Below are 16,726 nucleotides of genomic sequence, written 5' to 3' on the forward strand. Positions count from 1 at the left end.
GATGACACTAGCACACCAAGCTCTGTGTGCACTGCAGAAGCCGGTCCTTCCAAAATTCGATCCATCGGCGAGGTTTCTGATGCACAATCTACAGAAAAACAAGGGCGGCGCTTCCAGCCTACCTGGAAAAGTACCTACAGGTGGTTATCTTACAATGCCCACAGTGACAAGGCGTTTTGCGAGACCTGTTGCACAGCATCAGAGATGAAACTGCCGCTCCCTAACACTTCCCAAGACAAGGATTCTTACCTGGCATTTGTGAAAAATGGTTTCTCAAACTGGAAAAAGGCAATTGACAGATTTAAATCCCATGAGAGGTCTAATTTTCATAAGGAGGCATGTAATGCCGTCGTAGCTGCAAAAGGCAGCGCGAATGTGGCATATGCTTGCGCCAAGGGAAAGGCGAAAGAAATGGACGACGCCCGACAGGCTCTCCTAGCAACACTGTCGTCACTACTGTACCTGTCGACCCAAGGCTTAGCAATACGTGGCCACGAAGACACAGAGAGTAATTTGAGGCAGCTGCTGGAACTCCGGGCTAATGATATTCCTTCATTGCGATCGTGGCTTTTAAGAACAAAATACAAATGGATTTCTCACCAGATTTTAAACGAGATGGTGGAACTCATGGCACATGACATCCTTCGTTCACTCACAGACGAAGTTCGTGCGGCAGAGCACTACGCTGTCATTATGGAGGAGACAGCAGACATTTCTGTCAAAGAACAACTTTCAGTTTGTTTTCGGGTGGTCACAGAAAGCCTGAAAAGTAGAGGAGCTGTTCTGTGGGTTTTTCAATACGACGGACACCACAGCAACACACACCACAGCAACGAGCCTCTTTGCTATATTGAAAGGCATTCTTTGTAGATTTAATCTGCCCATTGAAAAGTGCCGCGGGCAGTGCTATGATGGTGCGGCAAACATGAGAGGAAAGCACCGAGGAGTACAAGCTCCCATGCAAGAACAGGAATCTCGCGCGCTATATGTACACTGCCTAGCGCAAATCCTGAATTTGGTTTTGCATGATGTCGGTCAGAAAGTAGACATGTGCCGTGATTTTCTTTACGCGGTCACTGAACTGATAAACTTCGTGACCTGATCTCCAAAGCGCGTTGCTTCTTTTCAAGAGATTCAGGTAGAAGAGGATGTGAACTTGCGAAAATTCTGCCTGACAAGGTGGACGCTAAAGGCTTCATCACTGCGATCAGTTCTTTCAAATTATAGAAGTCTCATAACGTTTTTCTCTGAAACAGCATCCGAAGAGCGAACTGAGGCCGGTGCGAAAGCCAGCGGATTTTTAAGGATGCTGTTCAAGTTTGAATCGTTTTTCATGTTGACGCTTCTGACAAAAGTGTTTTCACGAATGGAAGCACTGAATACCGCCTTACAAAAAAGAACGCTCAGGTTTGACCAAGCGGAGAAAATGGTGAAATCCGCCACTGCAAGCGTCGCTGAACTGAGGCAAAGTTTTCCCTTGGTTTGGGAGGAGGTGTTGGCAGAGGCAGGTAAAGTAGGAGTTGAGGACCCGTGTGTTCCAGCTGCTAGGCGAAAGAAAACTCCACACCACTATCAAGAAGGCTCCTCAGCTCACGTGTTCACATCAGCGGAGGACATGTACCGCCAGAGGCACTACAAAGTACTTGACACTGTACTGTCCTCGTTAAGCGACAGATATCCACCTGAGATGTGGCAGCATATGTCACACATTGAGCAGTTTGCCACAGGAAAGCAAGACGAAGCATACATAACAAAGTGCTACGGTGACGACCTTGAACGAGGACGGCTGATTTTGCACAAAGACATGCTCATTGACATCGTAAGCCAACAAAAGTCGGCACCATTGCACACATTCGAGGACGTCGTGCAGATGTTTTCGGGGGAGAAGGGCGAACACGTGCGAAACCTTTTGCCGGAAATGGCTAAGCTAACAAAAATTGCGTTGACCATACCGGTCTCGTCAAGCACATCCGAGAGGTCCTTTTCTTGTCTTCGGCGACTGAAACGTACCTGCGGTCGACGACTGGCCAAGCCCGTTTGAACCATCTGACCATTTTGCACACTCACATAGAACTTTCCCGCAAAATCAATTTAAATAAAATTGCCAACGACTTCATTGCTAGAACAAGTGCCCGAATGAACACATTTTCCCTCAAGGTGAAACCATCCCATCAGACAACGAAATGATGTCTTTAATAGGAAAGAGAAAGTTGCCAACTCACAAGTTAAAGCTAACCATTTGGCTAAGAAAACAAAGCAAAAAGTTATTTCCAGGAACGAAAACGGGGTGCATGACAGGGCAAGTAGGGTGAGGCCTTTTGGGTACGCAAAGACGCTTCGTTGCGCTATTTCTAAAGCTTCCCAGTCTATGCTGTGCTTTTTCTTATTAATATTTATTTGTCATATGCTGCATTAGCTGCTGAAGAGCGCAATCCACGCTCTTACTACGTCCTCTCGTGCCCTTTCCCACTGTTGAGATATCGTTGTGTCTTATTTATTTATTTGTTAATATGACTGTGTATTTCTGCGCCTGATAATTTATTACTCTATAATAATTTATTCCGCAGCCGGGAAATAAATGAAACCAGTGGCATAAGGCATGCTTTGACAAGTAAATAAAGTATTGCGTCATGGAGTCACGTTGTTTTATGCTAATAATTGTAGTCATAAGTTGTGTACAGAAATTGTTATATATTGTGTATGTTTTATATATGTTATGTCTTATCTTTTCAACTGACCTTTAGTCAGGAAAATATTTCTTGACTGTGTCTTTGTATATTAAAACTTTCACAAATCGTCACATGGCTGTTTTCATTTATGTGTAGTTGTGCGACTTATAGGCACAAAACACACATATCTCCCTAACGGGAATAACTTAATCGGCTTGTCGCATGGCTCATCCGGGAGACGCGAGTCTCTTTGGGGTACGAGGGGGACTCAGGTTATGAAATATATATATATATATATATATATATATGTGACCGCTTAGGCAAGCTGGTCGGGCCCCAGCCCCTCCCCCCGCCCCCCCCGGGAAAATAAAACTTTCCGCCTATGGAGCTGGTTCTCGATAACTGCGTCACAGCGCCCTGTGCAGCCAGCGTGCCACAAAAGAACCGAAATAAGTTACAAAAATGTTGTGGCCCATAGAAAGCGCCGGAAACATTTCCCAGAACGATTCATTAACTGTAAATATTAACTGCGCCAGGACGGCCGCGCTGTTTTTCGGTAAGTGCGCGACAAGTCTCTTTTTCCTGCTGCCTAAGCCTGAATGCGTCGCAGATTGTCAAACAATATTTTTCACTTTGCCGTAGTCCAACAGTGCGTGGTACCGCGTCGAAGTGCAGAAGGAACGCAAGAATACGTCGTGAGCCCAAGAAAGCAGGCTACATAAATAAAAAATGTCGCAGTTTCGCCCGCAAGGCGAAGCATACATTGCGATAGCAAATTAGTAGAAAGCTATTCGGAGTAGGGATAGTAGTTTTATCGGCTGCATAAACTTGGCCACATTCGCTTATTAACTGAATTAACAAGCGTGGTGTCAGCGCGCACAAGCAAACATGAATAGATCACATTGAATGACCGCAGACAACGACTGTCAAAACGCTGGCAGCAAGCGCAGCTGCCGCAGCGGGCGAAGGTTCGCGCGGTCTATCGATTCAATGGAAACTACGCGGCGAATGCACAGCGCAAAGAAAAGTCAGAGCCATGTGGAGATAAAAGACGGTGCGGGCGACCGCCACAGCCGGGCAAAGTACGAGTGCTGTTGTCAGAGTAGAAGCTGCGCCCCCCCCCCCCTCCCACCCGCGCTGCCTTCATGATTTCTTGCTTTCGTGTGGGAGATTGAGTGGCCAGTTGCCCTTGCGGCCTGTTGCAAGATACGCCTTTGGTGCCGCAGCAGAGCGTCGCCACGCCTCCCTCCCTCCCATACCCCCACGGCCTTTCGCGCGACGATCGCTTTTGCTTTCCGCCGTGCGTTCGCTCTCCGTGATAGCGCACGTACCCCGCGCGCTTTCACTCGCGCATACGGCGCGCGGCGATGATTTTATAGCCCTTGGACTTTATACGGAACCTCACGGCGACGGCGCGGACAACGCCGACGGCAGAAATCCGGTTGAAGTGTCTATATAATTGCTATCGCAATAAGAGAAACGAAAAATAAAAAAAACGGACGAGTCACCGAACAAACGAGCACTTACATGCGCAGCCGCCCTCGTTCCCTTCGGTGGCGTGTCTGGCGCATGGCGCAAGCATCTGGCGCGTCATTGGCCTATCGCTAGGTAAGGCAAAACTTTTTTACTTTGAGCTGCAAGAAATTTAAAAAATAATAAAGCAATGTATCTTAACTTAATTTCACATTCCTTCTTTCTGATGCTCACGGCAATTAACGGTGAGCATTAGAGATGTTTAGATTAGGGGGCGCAAGCGTAGGGGCCCCTTAGCGCTTGGGGGCACCTACGCTTGCGTCTCCCTAATCTAAAACTCTCTATTAAGGTACGGCCACGCTAGCGGCAAAAACGCCCGCGTCATACCGCGAGCGGCAACGCGTCATGCCGCGCGTGGCAATAGCGGCAGGAATCGGGGGTTTTGCGGTGTGCCGCACGAAATGGGTCGCAGACCCAATTCTGCGGTAAGTGCCGCGTGCTGCGAGATGAATGACCAATCGAGGGGCCTGTCTCTCGCGGTTCCATGGAGGCATTTCTGGACGCTGTCCGATCGTACCCTTTCCGCTCATGGTGTTGCTCGCGCGTTCCGAGAGCGTGCGAGATCTTATATCACGCTTCCGCGCGGCGAGACGCGCTTGCCACGGTGGCCTTCGCGTCAAGGGGCTGACGCGCGGCAACTTGCCGCTCGCGGCATGACGCGCGCGTTTTTGCCGCTAGCTTGGCCGTACACTTAATAACAGCATGACGTGTTTCCTGTTGCCAATTTTCGCCGAGTGAGCCCTCTTGTTGAATTTCTTTCTCTATCGATCGCTTTCAAGATACTTACCGCGCGGTCGTACGGCCGTGCGCGGCTGTACGATAGAGTAACATACGAATCCTTGTATATGTTACTCTATGGCCGTACAGTCTAGCGCGATTTCAAGGTTATCGCGCGAGCGTCAACCAAGAACAGCGCCAGAACAAGAACAGCGCCATGGCCCAGAATCCTCTTTCGAGGAGATGAAAGGTATCAGGTGAGCTTCACTCACGCGTTTTAAAGCCCCTATATATAAAAAGTAGCGTCACGCTTTAAAGAATGCCGCCGCCTCCTCGCACACCCTGTCCGAGGCCGACGCCAGGTCACCCGAGCCTATAGACTGCAGGGACTTCCTGCTGACTCACTGACCAACCTGCTGTTCCCATCCCGCTACCATCTCCCCGCACTACACAGCCTCGTGGAGTTCGTGGAGGCGAGTGGGATAGCAGCATACCGCTGAGCGTACCTGCCCTTGCCGGTCCCTGCCGCCTCTGCTGCCTACCCATGTGCGGACGAGCCCCCTGAACTATCTCTCTTCTCTTTTTCTTTACCTCCTACTCCCCCTATCCCCTACGACGCTGCGCCGTGCTCCCTCTTGGGCTGCAGAATTAAGCGTCTCTTCCTTATGTATAATAAACACCTCCGTCGGTATTGGCCTAATGGCATCACGTGGACCGTCGCGCCGCCGGGCGCTGGCTGCGTTTGTTTACGATCACACTCCATCGCCATTTTCGCCCGAGAAGCGTCTACCGACTGGCGAGGAGCACGACGATAGCGGCGAACACAGTGGGCGATCGTCGAAATCTGATCAGCATCGAAAAATAAACAAGTGCACGTGTTTCAAGTGGTGTAGGCGGCGCAGCGGTCGAAAAAGGAGCGCGAAAGAGAGGAGAAACGAGGAGGAGGGAAGGCGGAGGAGGAGAGTGTTGCTACTTTTTATATATAGGGGCTTTAACGCGTTTTGCTCTTGTTCCTTAAGCTGCGCTCACCCTCGTCCGAGGAAAACTGTTTTTTTTTTTTCCGCAGTGACAGTATTTAAATCCCCTCTATATAAAAAGTAGCGACACTCTCCTCCTCCGCCTTCCCTGCTCCTCATTTCTCCTCTCTTTCGCGCCCCTTTCTCGACCGTGGCGCCGCCTACACCGCTTGAGAGACGTGCACTTGTTTATCTTTCAGCGTTGGTGCTTTTCACCGGCTAACAAATGTTAAACGCTATCGCTCGGCGCAGGACGCACCTGCATGTATCGGAAGTTTCTCGAACGTTATCGATGCGTCTATTCATTGTCTGTTTTCCCCAACGCTTATGTAATCTGATTGAGCGTCAGGAATTGTGTAATACTTTCTGGAAGAGACGCGGGCACCAGCGATTACTGTCGAAGCTTCGATGACTCATGTATGAAAGCCGACGCGTTTCGCCGCTGATCAGATTTCGACGATCGCCGACTGTGTTCGCCACTATCGTGCTCCTCGCCAGTTGGTAGACGCTTCTCGGGCGAAAATGGCGATGGAGCGCGATCGTTAACAAACGCAGCCAGCGCCCGGCGGTGCGATGGCCCACGTGATGCCATTAGGCCAATACCGACGCGGCGTCCGCCTCGGACGGACAGGGCGTGCGAGGAGGAGGCGGCATTCTTCAAAGCGTTTCGCTACTTTTTATATAGAGGTACTTTAACAGTATTGCGCGCAACGTATTCATCGGTATTATCAGAAATTGGACCCCCCCCCCCCCCCCCAAATTGAACGCTTTTGTTATCGTCGGCGAAGAGGCATGCAACCAAGTCTACGCTTTATCGCAACGAATGGAAAACTTAGAATAGAGAGAAAGGGTGGCGAATTCGTCGTGGGGTTGATTGTTGTAGCATGGAACAGCTAACGAGGCAGATAAGAAAACGAAATCTTGATCTTCACTGTTTTGAAACGAGCCGCCAGGCCCCTAGGACGCTATTCCTGTCGACGCTCGCACGATAACCTTCCAATCGCGCTAGACTAGGCTAGATTGCAGTACCTATATAGTAAATGTACCGCCATCTACTCTTTCCTCCGCCTTCTCTCCTAAAGCGCTTGGTTTTTTTTCTTTACTTTTTGCTTGCGCAGGCAAGTCGACGGTGGCGCCCATAGAAAGTCCACGTTGAAGCTTTCAGGCCGGGCGCGCGCCGCCGCCGGCGACTGCGGCTGCGCAGTGTGACTTTCAACATGGCTCAGGCGAAAAAACAACAACAACAACAACAACAAAATATAAAGAAGTGAAAGCGCGCGCCATCATCGTCCTATCGGAGATACAGGAGAGAGAGAAGCGGCGTTGATCAAAGGATGGCGGCACTTTTCTTATATAGGGACTTTACGTTCGATCGGTGCGTGCCGCCGCCGGAGTCCTTTGATCACGGTTCATAACGGCTTGACACGGATGGACAAGGAGATAAAGAGGGATGATGGTCGGAATGTCATCAGCGCACATGGCGCCGCCACCTGCAGTAGTTTGATTGCGTTATCAATGCACCTTGCGCCTCCGTCTGCACCAGTTTGTGTCGACGCAGCGCTGTCGTTTGTACTGACCGGATCAAATGTCATAACACTGACAATGACACCGGGCTGCGTGGAGATGAGCAAGTGACACAAGGCTTACGCATACCTCGACAACTCCCAGAGGAGTTTCTGCTTGAATGTTCTTTTATTATTCTTTTAAATTTGGTCTAGAAGTAAGAATAAATGAGCGCCCGCCCTGAGATCAACCAACCGCGGTGAGCAGCCTGGCGGTTTCTAAAAAACCTCCACCGTATATGCGCTTCTCTTATGGGGTCACTGTGGCAGCAGATGAGCGATAAACACGTTTTATTTGAGCAAGTCACGGTCAGTTTAGCTGCTTACGCGCTGTCTGACAATGCGGCACTCCGTAAACGAAGCTTTAAACGATAGAGGCGATATATTTACGGAGGAGATTAGCTCTCCGTGAAAGGGCGGCCGCTTGGTGATAGCAGCGCTGACTGCATTATTTCTTTCACGTTTCATGCATAAAGATACAAATGCAGATGCTTGTGGGCTTGCGCACTTACGACGTGAGGAGCGTCCAAGAAAGAAGCGGCGCCTAGTTCTGTTCGTGAGGAAATCCCACGGCGCCACGACTGTAAACGGGAACCCGGGTATAAGCCTGATATATAGTTCGCCGTCCACTGTTTCCGCATAGCGCATCGCGGGCCCGCGGAGCACATTGGGATGGCCCGAGAAAGGTGTATTGGAGACGTAATAAAGTTATGATAACCCTGGCAGTTTCAAATGAGCTGACAAAAGAAATAAAAAAAAGCACATCTGAACGTAATACGATGCACCAATATGGCGAGAAAACGTGTCTCATCCATGAACCGCGCAAATTTGATCGACTTGGCCTTCCATGTGACAATGACTGTTACAATTAATCCACGTGGAAAAAGAAAAAAAAATGTGCTTAGTACTCTAGATGCCAACAATGAGCTTGTTGAAAAACATAGAATAATCGGCTGCGGTGGCTTATAGGAGCAAAGGCGTTGCGCTGCTAAACACGATGTCGCGGCATCAAATACTGGCCACGGAGGCCCCATTTCGATGGGGGCCAAATGCAAAAACACCCGTGTGCCGTGCATTGGGTGCATGTTGAAGATCTCCAGGCGGACAAAATGAATCCGGCGTCTCTAGCTACGGCGTGCCTCATAACCACATCGTGATTTTGGCGCGTAAAACACTAGAACTTAAGAGGAAGCTTTAGCTCGGGTGCTCCTATCAAAATACATGCAAAAGGAGAATTCTTTTTTCTCGGCAACCACTCCAGCAAATTTGACGATGTTCATTGCATTTAAAAGAAAAAGTTAAAATCTGATGACTGTTGGTTTCGAATTTATGATTTAGGTCGCCAAGTTTTTATTAAAGATTTGCAGAAATCGCGCATTTTCAGAAAACGAAACTAGTAAGGTTACAACTCTGTAACTCAGCAATAAAAATTATATCACAATTCTCTACATTGCACCTAATAGTACATCTAAAGGGGACAAAACTGATATATTACACATGAATCTAAAAAAAAATTTACTAACAAAAATACAGCCTTCGCAGAATCCTTGTACACAACGTAACGAATTCACGTAAGGTATAAATTGACATATCGAATTTGTCCGCTTCTAATGATCTAATGGATGCCGTTTACAGAAGGGCGATAGCTGTTCTTGATGCAGATATATTAATTTGTAAACTTCGTGCTTCTATTTTGTTTTTCGAACTTTCGAATTTTTGAGAATTCTTTTTCAGAAATTCAGGCCTTAAATCGAAATTCCGCTACAATAGTCACTGGAATTTAACTTTCTCACTCAAATGCAACCAATTTCATTAAATTCAGTCCAAGGGTTATCTCAGAAAGGCGTTTCTGCGTTTTACATGTATTTCAATCGACGGCATCGGAGTTGGGCACGAGCTAAAGCTTCCTCTTATGAACGTTGAATACATTGCCTCGAAACAGTCCCGACTTCGAACTTATTTTCGGATGATCGTATCTCCGGAGGTCGATGACTTGCGTTGTATTTTGTTACGCGTTGTTGTATTTAGTTACGAGGAATCTGAAATATTGCACAAATTTACGCTGATGGAGTGTGGCTTGAACACTTTATTCGCAACCTGCAGCGGCTACTTTATTTGTTTAGCACATCATGAAATGTTTTCCGCCACGTGTTTGAAGCGATGAGCGGATAAAAAGTGAAGCATAAATTGCCAACGAAGTGCGCGATTATAACGCAGGTCGCGTTCGTCAAGGACGATCACTGTTCTATTACAACGCATACGACAGCTCTAGGCCCATTGCCTCTGCTCATTGTGGAAAAGGCAGAAAGGCCATCATAAGTGTGCTGCAACAATGAAATAAATGGTCTCTGCAAGATATGCGCGCCATGCACGCCTGTGTGTGGAATAATGGCTAGAAGACGACTTGAGGAGCCATCGACACTAGCGTGATTAGGCTGGAATCCACCACGCAGCAAGTTTAATTCATCACGAGTCAAATACTGTTGATGCAAATAAAATAACTCGAGTTGCTGAAGCACTGCAGATAAGACCTCTTCGGGATTCCCTAAAAGTGTGCTTAAGGCACCACCGAGAAAGAGACGTGCACGACTCATTAAGCGCCGAACACGCTGCCCTGCTCTTCAGTTTATTAGGTGAGAGCCTCCGAAGCGATTGGTCACATTTCGTGACTCAAAATCAGCATTACAATCTCTACAGCCAGTCCTCTGACAGAACTACCAGGAAGAGTTACGACGCAGCTGTCCAAGTTATCGAGCTCTGTCACCACGTCGTACATGGAGGTAATGCGATTATCTTTCTGTGGCTGCCAGCCCAATGTGGAAAATTGGCAATGACAGTGCATGTGAAGCCAGAACACACACGAAGAGAGCCAGTGTATTCCCATCCCACTTTCAAGGACTAACTTCCTCATCTCGCTCATTCGTTATCAGTAGAGAATTGCAATCGCCCGAACTTTACTCGGGCAGTGTTGATTTTACTCAGGCCGTGTGATTTTACTAATCACACTGCACCCTCTGGACCCGTCTCTACAGCTGCGACATCTAGCAGGACTCCCCAGTCACGAGGCAACTCTACCGTGATGGGTTGTGGCTCGCAGTGGCGCTTACGAAAGCCGCGGCTTTAGTAAGTATCGCGATACTTCACCAATTGATAAATATGTAGGCACTGGTGTTTTTTGTTTACTTGTTTGTATCGTCAGTTGCGATACTCTGCCGCCATGCATGAACGCAACGAGATTCCCTCCGCTGACGGCTTCCCGGACCCGGCGACGCTTCTCAAATTTACAACTTCGGTTGGCTTTGCCGAAGAACGTCTCGAAGGAAGAGAGGCTGGGAGAGGAGACGAAAGGACCAGAACGACACGGAGGAATTGGTGCATAAGTATCATATAACGGTCGGTCTAATGAGATAGTAACATTTTAAAGAAAGTGCTCTTACTTGTATAGCTGTAACTGGAAGAATAATCGACAGTATTGTTACGTAGTAGTGACGGTGACGAAAGCAGTGCTAAAACTGTGAATGACGAAACTGATTCTTTATTGGGCGATACTGTGCCCAGCAAAGAAAGTAATTCACTTTACAAAAAGAGCGGCGAGCACAATCGTTGGTCGTCGATAAAAACTGATCAGCGGCGAGACGCGTCGGCTTTTATACATGAGTCATCGAAGATTCTGGAGTAATCCCTGGTGCCCGCGTGTCTTCGAGAAAGTACTACAAAATTCGCGACTCTCATACAATCATATTACATAAGCGTCGGTGACAATAGACAACGGATAGAAGCATCGATAACGTTCGAGAAACTTCCGATACATGCAGGCGCGTCCTGCGCCCAGCGATAACGTTTAACATTTCTTAGCCGGTGAAAAGCGTTCACTGGTGAAACATAAACAAGCACACGTGCCAGTATCGTGTATTAAACGACAGTGCATTCCTGAACAAGGACTGATTACAATGACTACAACACCGGCCTCATTGGAATTGCTGACAGTGATGCGTGCAGTGTATGTGTCTGTGGCGATTGATATCGACCACCTGTTGGGTGATCGTCGTCAATTTGACAAAAATATACTCACTCTCCTACGCATTAGCACAAATGGATGACCGGCCTTTATCTACGGGCATGATCCTAAAGCACCGACTGCGCCATTCATCGGCGCACAATAAGCTCTCAAGTCTTTTTTTGAAGATCTGCGGGCCTACGTGATTGCCGTTGACGACGTGACGTATTTCTTGTGCGCGCAAACGAAACACTTGTTCATCTTTTTGCCCCGTGCAAAGAGTGGATTTTGCACTCTTTGCACGGGTGCATTTATGCACCCGGGTGCATCGGTTGCAATCGGGTGCATTTATGGTTAATCTCACAAGCTTGCTATGTCGTCTCTTTACACTTGGACGTAAAAGCAGGCGCCAGGCAATAATCATGCTCGACAGGCGATTAGCGAAGCGGGCTGGCCAGTGGAAATCAGCAACGGAAAGCCTTGGGCGTTCGTCCCCTGATTTCCTGCGGACGGCGGCTGAGGGACCGTGTGAAGTCCTTCAGCGATGCGAGCGAGCGTGTTTCTGTCTGTGCGTGGAGACTACCTACAATGCAATGTTGCCGAAAAGTGTGCGCTTCCACTTGACGCCGCTCATTCATCACTGTCAGACGCGGATTGAACTTAGCTGTTACTCAAGTCCACGCTTACGCAGGATTCGCGTGCGCTTCGCTGTCTTAAGCGCTATACGGAACGGTGCCGCCGCGACAATGATTACCACTTAGGTATTGCTGCCAGCCGCCGCGGTAGCTCATGACTACGGCGTTGCGGTTGCGGTTGAGAATGGAAGAGGATAAAAAAAAAAGAAAAATAATAAAAACGTGGGCGTGCCGCGCATTGGGTGCGCGTTCAAGAACACCAGGTGACCCAAATAAATCCGGAGCCCCCCCCTACGGCATGCCTCATCATCGGATTGTGGTTTTGGCATGCAACAACCCCATATTTTGTAACGTACTGCTGCCAAAGGCACAATATTTTCCTGACATCGGATCTGTGTTTAGCAACGTATACGATGTCGGGCCTGGTTGGTGTGTTGCACCTTTCGTGCCACAAGCATTGACATATATGTCGTCGTTTTCAGCTGTGCGAACGATAATGATCCGAAATGCCTGAGTTGTAACGGCAATTTAAAGCTGATTTGTATATATCGGCGTGGAAAAGAGCGGAGTAAGGCTACATTAATTAAGGTAGAAATTTGGGAGCTTTGATTTTGCCAGCGCCATCTCTTGGTCGCATACTTGAGTTCAAGACGCCACCGATACTCTTATTTCCGTTGCACTGTGGAACAATTAAAAAAATATGGGGTCTGATCCATGATCTGATCTTATTACGAGGTACACCGTAGTAGGGGACTCCGGAATAATCTGGGCCACCTGGGGTTCATTAGCGTGCCCCGAAATCTAAGTACACGGCTGTTTTCGCATTTTGCTCCCATCGAAATGCGGCCGCCGTGGCATCCCGCGACCTCGTGCTTAGCAGCTCAACACAATAGAAACTAAGCAACCACGGCGGGTGTTGAACTGTGGAAGGTGCAGTTTCCTTTCTCTAAGAATTGTAGGTGTTGTGTGGCGGCGCCGCCTACTTGTGAACTGGACGCATGGATGCGTCTAAGTGTTGCCCCAGAGCTAGGGATATCCCGAGTTTCGCCAAATTCGAGCCTTCCTGCATAGCGCCCACACGGATAAACTGATAGCGTTCCGCCAGTCTATCTTTTCTTCGTGAGGTTTGCGATGTGGCATTTGCAAAGTATTTGAGCTTTGATGTCTATACTTCGGCTCAGTCACCTATTTGTAATCTCGCAAGCGCGAGGTGTCGCTGCTTCGATTCTGCGCGCGCTGCTCAGTCTCCGAAGCGACCGAGGAGCTCTGCGGTCACGCGGAGCTCCTCAGTCAGCACCTATTTCGCGAGTTTCCCACCTTGCAGGTCGAGGTTCTTGGCGGCCGCGCGTAGAGTGCGCCGAAGCTTGTCGGCGCTCCTTCCGGCGATGCCCCAGCGCAGGCCTTCGGAGGCACGGTGCAGCTCCTCGACCACGTAGGTTCCCGCTATACCAGTGGCTCCGAAAAGGACGATGTCGAGCTCCCGCGAAGAAATCATTCTGCCGCACGCGTTGGACGCCTCGCTCCGTTTGCCGCGACTTTCCCCGGGGCCGCCGTCCCGTCACAGCTTCCTCATCGAACGCCCCTCCTGCGTGCAGCCCGTGCAGCCAGATAGCGGATGGCCTTCTTCGGGCGGTCGGCCTTGGCGCTCGACGGGAGAGGCCTCCTTCCTCTTCTTCTATTCTCCTCCCCTGTGCCGCGCTGGTGAGGTGTCCTCACACTGAGAGACAGTTACGGCGCTGCACGTTTCTCTTCAGTTTTCTTCTTAAATGTAACATACATAGTTAGCGGTTAAGCCTCAGCGTTTGCTCGTTCGGGCGCCAACCGAGAGAACAGGTTGCAGGAAACAGCGCAAGCGTCTGCTCTAACTATGAGTGAAACTTTTGCCGTGCTGATTAACACTCGTGAAGTACCGAACGGACCACCGCATTTATGAAAACCTGGACCCGCCATTTGACCCATTTATCGGGGGACCGAGAGAAAGCCTTCTTTGCACGTTTGGCCGTATTGCCCTGACGCCTCTAAACAAACAGTAAACACTAAAAAAAAAAAGAAGCACAGAGCAACAGCTGGGTGACAGCTGCGCGGCAGCGGTCGCGCGCCGTATGTCACCGTCCTACCTGTCCAGGCTTCTGTCAACTTGCACCAATATTAACTTTGTTTATAAAAAATTGTCTAGTATAGGCGCATGGAGGTGTTGGGGGTGGGGTGGAGAGGGGAAAGGAATGTGCTTTTCTGGTGTCTGAATTTGTCTCCCCCCCCCCTTTTTTTTTGTTTACACTGAGATTGCCTAGTCAGTACTGGTGGTGCAGATGTGCTGCTAATCTGCTCTAAGTATTTCACATTACACATAAGTGTTTGGAAGATATACTGTGCTCTCTTACTCTAGATATATAGCATTGAGGCTATGCGTGAGATCGGCCGGTATAATTCACTTTATTGTTTTCTTTCTCTTCATCTGCTCTTTGGAGATACCTGGCGGGTTAACGTAGAAAACATTAATAGAGTAATCATCTGTGGTATGTTCGTGCCACCTAGCACATTAATATAAGGAACGGGCCGACAGCCCAACGGATGTTGGTGTCACTGCAGCCTGCCTCAACAATCCAAAACCTTAGCGTACTACAACTTCCTTAATTAAAACTGTTGCGCAAAGCGACGAAGGGACGCGAGTTAAAAAAGAAAATAAAGCACGACACCCGAGCGCTCGGGTGTCGTGTTTTGTTTTCTATTTTAACTCGCGTACCTTCGTCGCTTTGCGCAACAGTTTTAATTATGCCTAAACAACTAGGCCACTGCATAATTTTCCTTTACAGATTTCTGCTTGCCTGTGACAAATGCTACTGGTTGTTCTTTGGCTGCTTTCCGTCATTTAATCGACCCAGTACATCAGTGGCTGTGGCCTTCTGCTATCGGGCACTATGCCGCGGTTTCGATTTCCGCCGAGGTGGCTGCATTCCGACGTGCTGTTGAAAAAAAAAAAGAAAATAAGGAAAAAAATACTTTTGTGCCCCGCAATCTGGGCGCCATTAAAATGGGCCACTCACCACTTTTGGGACATTACAAACAGGCAAGCGTGGTGCGTACTACGTCACGTGGCGACGATCGTGTCTGCACGCCGCAAAGACAACTAAACATCGAAACCACGAGTTCTGTGTGAGCCCATAGACCGCGAGCTAGATGACCTCACACACGAGCAGTTTGCAGCGCACAGTTAGACAGCCAGCAGCAGCGTGTACTCGTGGATTCCTGCGAAACACAGACTGTGTAAAACCAATGCGCTGGAAAGAAAAAAAAAATATATATATATATATATATATATATATATATATATGTGTGTGTGTGTGTGTGTGTGTGTGTAAAAAAATAGGGAGACGGAAAAAAAAGCTGGCGGGGGTCATGAGAAGGATATGCTTCCTCCGATATATTTACCCCCGTATTCAGAAATGCATCTTAACTTGAAGCGCATGTTTGAGTTGATATAATTGACGCCTGGCGTTACCTTGCTCAAGACAGTCATTGCGTTCCTTCGGCGCATTCACGACAGCCGTCATTTAGATCAAGTCAAGTGTTGGCTGACTTGATCTAAATACATTATGAACACGGGGGTTAGCGTTTAGCGGTTTCGGATCCTATTTTCGCAGAGCTCGGCGTACTTATTTCGGTTTTTATTTACACCCTGAATTTCGTTTTCGGCGAATTTTTCTCGATGACGTTGCACCCACTTTTATTAGGGAGAACATTTTTCGCGTCGAGCTTACTGTTTTATTTCTGTTTTTTTTTGTCTGCGTAAGTAAATATCTGTTTCAATAAATTGAACCATCAATCAATCATCAATCAATCAATCATTTTTATTTCTTTTTATAAGGAGAAGTACAGGACTAGAGGCATGAATAGCTTGCCAAAGTCCTGACCCCTTGCAAGTTGGGAATAAAGCAAGGTGACGACCAATCCTACACAAAGAATTATGTAATATATGGGTGGTGTTACAGGGAATCGATTAATACAGAAGAAAAGTGATAAAGGCTAAACAAGCAAAGCTTGGCATGAACATCATATTGCATTACCATGAACAGCTGAGTTCAACAAAAACAGAGACAAGGTAGGTGGCTTATAGTACTAGTCTTGCATATAATTAAGCTGGAAAAGAACTTTAATTGAGATAGTTTTGTTACAGGAAAAATCAAGGCCTTAACGACTTTAGTAGCGAACGTAGTGTGACAGACAAATATTGTTCATCATAGGAGCGGGTACGAATTGAATTTATGTCTAGCCTGACGAACACTTTCGCTTGGAGTTTTGCAAAGTGAAACATATAATCAGTACCAAATTTAACGAAAGCTTTGTAGCACAATGTCAACTTATAATTGTAAAAACAAAACGCGAGAACAGTTTCATAATGTGAAAAAAAAACAGGTTTTGTTGGGTAAGTACATTGTACATCAGCTATGCAACGTACAGCAACGTACTCTTCTGTAGCAAATGTAACGCGCAAATTTGTCACACCATGGCCGGTATTTTGTAGCGATGCCTTATGACTTATTCTATACTAGCCTTATCATCCACCGCTCACGGCCGGCTGATCCCGTTGATAACGCCA

General features: G+C 48.0%; 1 protein-coding gene across 2 annotated transcripts in view; it reads right to left on the minus strand.

Moving 5' to 3' along the window:
• LOC119437531 (saccharopine dehydrogenase-like oxidoreductase) overlaps positions 1 to 13,733 on the minus strand; it is a 134,749-nt gene extending 121,016 nt beyond the window's left edge. Inside the window, exon 1 of one of the 2 annotated variants that reach the window (XM_049660670.1) lies at positions 13,447 to 13,733. In XM_049660670.1, coding sequence (XP_049516627.1) covers positions 13,447 to 13,624 — 178 coding nt within the window. In that variant the 5' untranslated portion in view covers positions 13,625 to 13,733. The remainder of the gene's footprint in view (positions 1 to 13,446) is intronic. The other variant, XM_037704536.2, reaches the window with a different exon arrangement.
• Positions 13,734 to 16,726: the final 2,993 nt, after the last annotated feature.

This window comes from Dermacentor silvarum, chromosome 1 (assembly GCF_013339745.2).
Source record: "Dermacentor silvarum isolate Dsil-2018 chromosome 1, BIME_Dsil_1.4, whole genome shotgun sequence".
Taxonomy (NCBI): domain Eukaryota; kingdom Metazoa; phylum Arthropoda; class Arachnida; order Ixodida; family Ixodidae; genus Dermacentor; species Dermacentor silvarum.